The following is a 7,817-nucleotide window of genomic DNA, read 5'->3' on the forward strand; positions in this document are numbered from 1 at the left end:
TTTCCATTGATCAGACGGTCCAGGGAAATGGGTCCTAAATCGAGCGGTCTTGCTTCATCCAATGAAGTATATCCTCTGGTGCAGGATCCCATGCTAATTGCTACAAAATCCACGTGACCCTAGAAGATATGTAGGCTAAATTCCTATTCAAATCCTCTGGTAAGAATTTCATTTAAAAAAAAAAAAAAAATTCCTCTGGTAAGAAAGTGTGGTCTTCCAACTCAAATCTTGTCCAGAGACCTTAACAATCTTCTCTCTCTCTCTCTCTCTCTCTCTCTTGCTCTGAGTCTGTTTTGCACTTTTGCTTGCTGAAGGAGCTAAGGAGGATTGAATTACGGAGAGATGACGATGCTGCAGGTTTCAGGTGTCATTACCGATGCATTAGTGGTTTTCCCTTCCACTGGGGTTCACAAGTCCCTAGAATCTAAGAGTTTTCCGGCCTTCTCAGATGCCAAGTCTCTTCTTTCCGGTGGAATGCTCAAGGTATGCAAACTGAACTCTGCGGTGGTTGTTATGGTAAAATTCCTTTGAATTTAGTTGAGAACAGTCGAGTGCTTGCTGGTTGAGAGGGTACTCTTTCATTTGGTATATTTTGCACTTGTTGTCATGGCCATGGCGGCATGACTGATGAGTAGCAAATTGGATGGAAGGGTTCACTCTTTACTGCACCAAATTATAAACATGGTTGTTGGCAAGTGAAGTTGCTTTCACTTCAATCAAGGGTTTGAAGGGCTCAATCGAGTACATTATGGGGCTAATGTTGGTAATTATTACATTATGTTATGCTTTGTGTTTATTTGCATTTTTGTGCTTATGCAACTTTCGTAATTGCAAGAGTCCCCTCTACTTCTGGTACTGTCAACTGATGAGAAAAAAGAGAGTAGGGAAATTGCTTTTAGGCAATCCCACCTACAGCCCTGGGGCAAGATGCACGTACTTTCTTTGTTAGTCTCGTTTGATTGATTTGTCAATGGCCTCTCTTTTTTGGGTCCCGGACGGATTGACTCCCCTTACTCAACATAGGGTCCACACTCCAACCTGTGGTTTAGATCCACGGAGACCGGCTTCATCAACACTAGACGGATCCAGACCGGTCAGTGATAGGGATTAGGTTCAGAATGGATAGTTGTTTCTGTTGTTTTGTAGAATGTAGACCTCATTTCTATCAAATGACTGCATTTAGTACAATTTTCTGCTCAGATTGTTGTGGTTGTCTAATTACGTAATTCCCTTTTTCTGTGTGTTTCACTTGCCTGTAGTTGTAGTACCAGTGTGGTAGGATACTGAAGAATGGATGCATTTACATCGAGAGGGGTGAATTTCAATCTCTCTCTCTCTCTTAATGGAATTTCATTACAGATTTAAGGAGAGAAACAGGCATAAGCCCAAAAAACCCCAAAGGTTTATAACAATGCCAATTGGCACAAGAGTAGACTAGAGAAAGCTTATGATGGAGTCCCAAGAGAGTTAATTTGGCAGGTTTTATAGAAGATATGTATTTCAAGTAAATATGTGGACATAGTTAAAGATATGTATAATGATGTGGTGATTAGTGTAAGGTCTGTGGGGGAACATGGTAGTGAATTGCCTATTACAATTGGATTACTTCAAGGATCAGCTTTAAGTCCATATTTGTTTGCTTTAATCATGGATGAATTAACTAGAGACATTCAAGATCAGATCCCTTAGTGTATGCTTTTGCTGATGTGATGCAGTGCTGAAACACTACATTCGCAAGAAGAAGAGGGACAAGAAGCTGCTGCCCAAGTAGAAACAGTAGTAGTAGTAGTAGTACTAGTTCTTTACTTAGTATTTTTTCTTCTTCAGTATTTTATGTTTTTTAATTGAACCGGCCCAACCTGGTTGAACTAGTGGTTCAATTTAAGTGACTTAAGTCACCCCTTTTTTATTTATTGTAATTTCTTTTTCTTTAGGGTCCACACTCCCGCGAAATTAGAAGAGGAGGTGGAATAGTGTAGCCGGCTAGGAGTATTCATACTCCTAGGCTGAATAGAAGTAAGGCCCTTAAGCCATTATTTAAGCAATAGAAATCGTGGAGCATCTCACTCTCCACTTTTGAAATTTAATTTGCTCTTGCAAGCTGCTGCTGCTTCTCTTTTACTGTGAAGATTGCTTTGTGTTATCAAAGCTGGTGGGATTGGTGTTTGATCCAATCGACCCCTTGTGGTGTGAAGCCCGGGTGGTTCGTCTTCAAGTTCTACTTCAAGTTTCTGTCCAAGATCCAATTATTACTCAAGCTACTGCAACTACAAGCTGCTGCCGATTACTTCTGCCATTGCGAATAAGTTTGGAAGCCTCCCCAACCCCATACTTGTTCTCCTAACCCTCCACAGTCCCAACCCTAAGTATACCCCTTTTGTTTTCACTTTTCTCCACACTCTTAATTCTGTCCAGACTTATCCCTCCATCGGAAATCCACCAAATTTAAACCCCAACACCCCCTGCCTATCCCCTACACTCGATCCACACTTCTCCATATTAAAACCAAACACCCTTAATTACCCACAGACCAAACCAGTCATCAGTTCTGCCCCAATTTTGGATCGAACATCCCTCTGCCCCAAAGAGAAACTCGACCCAAAGGATTCCCCTATACCTTCACTCTAAACCCTAGATTCCCTCACTTTACACTTTCCAAAAACCCGAAACCCTTAAACCTAACTTGCTGTCATTCAAGTTAACACACTTCCGCCCATCAAAACATCTCAGGACCTTCACTAATAGACTCCCCTACACCTGCCTAGCATAACCAATTCCTCAAGCCCTAACCTTAATTTTGACCTATTCGGATCAGATCCTGGTTGATTGGGTCCTAGTTGGTCCTCTACCAATCTAGGACTACATTATGATGATATTGTTTTGATGGATGAAACTAAAGTAGGGATAAGCGCCAAGTTGAAATTATGGAGATAAACCATGGAGTAAATTTTTTTTAAGATAAGTAGAACAAAACAGAATATATGGTGTGTAACTTTAATGACCATAGGACGGATAATGAAGTTGTGAAAATTGATGAGAGGGAAATACCACAGAGTGACTACTTTAGGTATCTGAGCTCAATCATAAATAAAGAAGAAGTAGAGAATGTGGTTACACAGAGAATTAAAACATGATGAATGGAGCTGAATGTTGGCCAGTAAATAAATATCATATAGATAAAAATGGTGTAGCTGTGATGAGGATGTTGAGATGGATGAGTGGTAAAACTAGAAAGGATAAAATAATGAACGATCATATTAGAGCATTTAAGAGTAGCTCCAATGCATGATAAGCTGCAAGGATGTCGTTTGAGGTGGCATGGACATGTGCAACAGAGACCAGTAGATGCTCCAGTATGGAGGAGTGATTTGATTCAGATTGAAGGAACTAAAAGAGCCAGGGGTAGACCTAAAATGACTCTAGATGAAGTGGTGAGGAAAGACATACATAGCTTAGGCGTTATTACAAGTATGCTTTGAATAAAGCTGAGTTGAGGGAAATGATCCATGAAGCCGACCCTATTTAGTTGGGCCAAGGCTGAGTTGAGTAGAGAGTTAAGGAGAGAAATAGGAATAAGCCCAAAAATCCTAAAGATTTACAACAATGCCAATAGGCAAAAGCATAGACCAGGCACATGAGGAAAATTGGAAAAGTAGAAAACAAGAACATAAACTATTTTCAATCATTCTTTGTTAATTTTTCATCGTCTTTTTTCTGTTTCTCTTGTTATGAAACTTTTCCTCCCATATATGCTCGACTAATTTTCTAGAGAACTCATCTCTGAATTTCTCACAGATTCATTTACTTTTCAGAAATGCTCATCCTTTAGTATTCTGAGGGTTGGAAGTGGTATGGAGAAGTGCCGGATGAGGGGCTTAACAGTGAGAGCATCAGGAAATTCTGGCGATAACATGACACCAGTTGCACCTCTTCAATTTGAATCTCCGGTGGGTCAGCTTTTGGTGCAGATAATGCAAACCCATCCACACCTACTCCCTGCAGCAATTGATCAGCAGCTTGAGCACCTTCGAACTGATCGAGATGCACAGAAAGACGAGGCATCATCATCATCCTCTCAAGATTTCCTCTACAAGTATGTTTGTGATTTTTCTACTTTGTTATGTTCACTAATTTTGTGTCTTTGGACCAAGGCTCTAGCTTTCCATTGGCTTTGTTGTTGGAACTGCGCATTTCACTGAACAAAAATCAATTATATTGTGAACTGTTTGGACTTAGCCAGATCTACATCTATACAAAACACAACTAGCATGTAAATCTTTAACAATATGTTAATACCAACATATTGGCAGGTAATATGGGGGTTTAGGATAGTCCCAGTTTGAAAATGCAGTCAATCACTAAGTTTCATTAGGGATTCCTTTAATCCTAAAATTCGGGAATAAGATCACGATCATCTGGATCTCTTAATAAATTATTTGGGCTTATGAAGAAAAAAGATCTTAGTCAACTATTCAGCTGGGTACTTAGAATTGTTCACTGCAATGTCTGACCAATGAAGATGGAAGTGCCATGTGATATTGCCATTAATTGTAGTGCTTTTGCCACTCTGTCCATCCATTTATCTTGTATCCATCTCTCTATGTAAATGAATGTCCTGTTAAGGAAGTTTCAGCTGAGGACATGACCGGTCAATATCAGTGATAATCTTAATTAAACTTAACCATCAACCAAGGATGCCTCTGGATACCATTAATGTCAAGGGTATGTCCTCTAATAAGCACATGTTAGGAACCATGTGGCATAAAAAAAAAGATTCATATTTCAAGGAAGTGCCATGTGCTGATGCCACTCCGTCCATCCATTTATCTGCTATCCATCTTTCTATGTGAATGAATGTCCTGTTAAGGAAGTCTCAGCTGAGGACATGATGGGCCCACCCAAGTAATAGATCACTCAAATGCAACAAAGACCAAGTCGAAGGAACAGGCAGCAACAAAACTGGAAGGGTCTGAAACATGTTCCAGCGGTAAGAACGAGGTCAGTTATGAGTTTTGGGTTAGGGTCTCTGATGTAGGACAATCTTGGACCAGGCCGACCCAACTGGTGTACCACATTGGACCGACCTAAACCCAGTTGAACCGGGTCCAGTTTGAGTGTTTGGACCTAGTAGGATTTTAGGAAGTTTATTTTATTTGGGAAATTATTATGTAATCTTTTATTTTAAGGTAGTTATTAGACATATAGGGAAATTTCCAATTTGAGTTTTATTGGGTTTCTATTTTAGTTAGCCTAGTTTTTGTAAGTAATTAGGAGTCTTTATTTATGGGTGCCTTTTATTTCTCTATATAGATGATGTAATTCCCCATTGTTAGGGATATGCAAGAATGAATTAAAAAAGTGAGTTAGTGCGTGTGCACACCCACTCCCTTTCTCCTTTAATTTTAGTAGTTTCCAAGTTTACCCCTCCCCAGCCCCACCAATCACTACTACACCACATTTTTTTCTTCTCTCTAGTTGAATCTCCATAATTACAAATCGGCCATCCATTTAGCCATTCCAGTTTAATTACAATTCTGCTACCGTCCTTATAAACTTCATTGTATGTACAATTGTGCTATCAATGTTCTCCAAACCACCACCCAACCGAAGTCTTTTAGTTACAATCCACCAGCTGCTCTATCCTATAACAGTGAAAGCGTTGCATCAAGTGTTTTCTCCTCATGGATTTGTTGAAAAGATCAAGATCTTTCATCAGTCTGCTATTGTTTGTCAAGCTTTTGTCCAGTATCAGTCACTCCTGAGTGCCGTTTCAGCAAGGAATATTCTTCAAGGTCGTAATACTTATGATGATTGCTGTACACTGAATATTCAATTTTCATGCCTAAGTGAGTTACAGTTGAACTACAATACTGAATGGTCATGGGATTTCACGAACAAATCAACACAGGATGAAGAGCTCTCGAGACTTGAACGGTTGGATCGTTTGATTGGAGAGGTCTTGAAAAACCTTCCAGTTACCCATGAAATGCAAATGGCTGCCCCGCCTGCTAATAGGATAGTCCCCGTCTCCCTGAAGAGCCTGACGTTGAAGCAACATTGATTGAGAATGAAGAAGTTTCAGTAATTTTTTTCTTCAAGGAAGATCCAACCCGTGAAGTTCCTATTACCGACACTCATGTGGAAGACGTCGAAAGCAATATGGTCGCATTAGTGGACAATGAGGTTGAGACCAAGGGACTTGGCCCTTTAACAACTGTGATGATCTTGACCAGCTAAGAGGATCCTAAGGAGCTTGAGATTGAAACTATGGGGGTCAAGAACACAATGGAAGGCAAAACATATGGCCCTATGGATACGTCCGATGACGTTAAGGTTGGGCACGTAGAATTCGTCATCCCCTTGAAGTACTTTGAGGAGTGTCATCCTTTTCTTTACGATTACATCTGTACGTTAAGCCCATCCAAGTTGTTGATCGTGGATGTTGATCGAGTGGTGTTGATCCTCTCCTTTTTTAAAAGTTGTGGTCGAGTTTTTCTTAACATCGGGAGAGATGATGCAGGACAATCTTGGACCGGGCCGACCCAACTGGTGTACCACATTGGACCGACCCAAACCCAGTTGAATTGGGTCCAGTTTGAGTGTTTGGATCTAGTAGGATTTTAGGAAGTTTATGTTATTTGGGAAATTATTATGTAATCTTTTATTTTAAGGTAGTTATTAGACATATAGGGAAATTTCCAATTTGAGTTTTATTGGGTTTCTATTTTAGTTAGCCTAGTTTTAATAAGTAATTAGGAGTCTTTATTTTTGGGTGCCTTTTATTTCTCTATATATATGGTGTAATTCCCCATTGTCAGAGATATGCAAGAATGAATTAAAAAAGTGAGTGCGTGTGCGCACCCCCCCCCCCCCCCCAAATTCTGATTTCTTTCAAGGTTCTCTCTTCTCCTCCCCCCCTCTGATTTTGTTAGATTATATGGGCCAGAATACCGTGGGGGTATTCTGGACTTTTTCCCTTTTTTATTATGTCTTTTATTATATCTCTTGTATGTGGTTTAGTCCCACATTGCTCATGTAATTATTTTATATGTTTTATTATGATTATAAATAGATGTGCTTGGGATGATAATTAATCATCTAAGCCTTACCCTAATTTTAAATCTCTCTACACGGTGTCAGAGCAGATTTCGAATTAGGGACCACCCCCCTTCGAATTTCCGTTTTTTTCTTCTCTCTCTCTCTCTCTTCTCTCTCCTCTCTCTCTTCTCCCTTGTTCTCCATTCCCACATAGGGCAGCACTGATGAGGTGATCATTTGATCCAGTTGCTGCCCCCATTACCTCATTATGATGCTACATAATTCTGCTCAATAGGAACCAGCCACACCTGCCTGCGATATTTGGATCTTGAGTTTTTTGGGGGATTGCTTCTACTACACTTACAAGGAATCAACTCCTCTCTTTGAAGGCCACAACCTGCAGCAGGATTGCTCTTTTATTGGTTCAGTTCTTATCTCACAGATTTGAAGACCTCCTTGAGATCTATTCCACCATCACAGGGCTTTTTCAAAACCCTGACACCTATCGATCTTGGGGTTGCTGCTGCCTATTGGTTTTGATTTTTTGCAGGGTATTTCTTCCATCATAGAGGGTCCCTTGACTTCAGTTCCAGCCACTTCCCTGCAGTTTTTTGACTTCTTATTCCCTTCATCGATTTCAACAATTCAGGGTTTTTTTCAAAACCCTGACAATATCGATCTAGGGTTTCTACTTGGCTGTTGTTTCTGATTTTTGGAGACTTACTTAATCCCATTGAAAGGGGATTCTTCTCCAAATTTCAGCCCTTAACTTGAAGGAA

The 7,817-nt window shown here is 40.1% G+C and overlaps 1 protein-coding gene across 1 annotated transcript; it reads left to right on the forward strand.

The window, feature by feature from the left end:
- Positions 1-264: 264 nt before the first annotated feature.
- Positions 265-4,214, forward strand: LOC122664784. The gene is made up of 2 exons (XM_043860759.1): positions 265-483; positions 3,813-4,214. Exons 1-2 carry the CDS (start codon positions 343-345, stop codon positions 4,197-4,199), a joined length of 528 nt encoding a protein of 175 aa, XP_043716694.1. The 5' UTR covers positions 265-342; the 3' UTR covers positions 4,200-4,214.
- The last annotated feature ends 3,603 nt before the right edge of the window (positions 4,215-7,817 follow it).

This window comes from Telopea speciosissima, chromosome 6, assembly GCF_018873765.1.
Source record: "Telopea speciosissima isolate NSW1024214 ecotype Mountain lineage chromosome 6, Tspe_v1, whole genome shotgun sequence".
Classification (NCBI taxonomy): domain Eukaryota; kingdom Viridiplantae; phylum Streptophyta; class Magnoliopsida; order Proteales; family Proteaceae; genus Telopea; species Telopea speciosissima.

What these genes read in the sequence shown, in the direction of transcription:
- LOC122664784 (XM_043860759.1), top strand. Translation starts at nt 343, where the DNA reads ATGACGATGCTGCAGGTTTCAGGTGTCATTACCGATGCATTAGTGGTT. An exon ending in TTTCCGGTGGAATGCTCAAG is followed by an intron (nt 484 to 3,812) that starts GTATGCAAACTG and finishes TTTACTTTTCAG; the next exon opens with AAATGCTCATCCTTTAGTAT.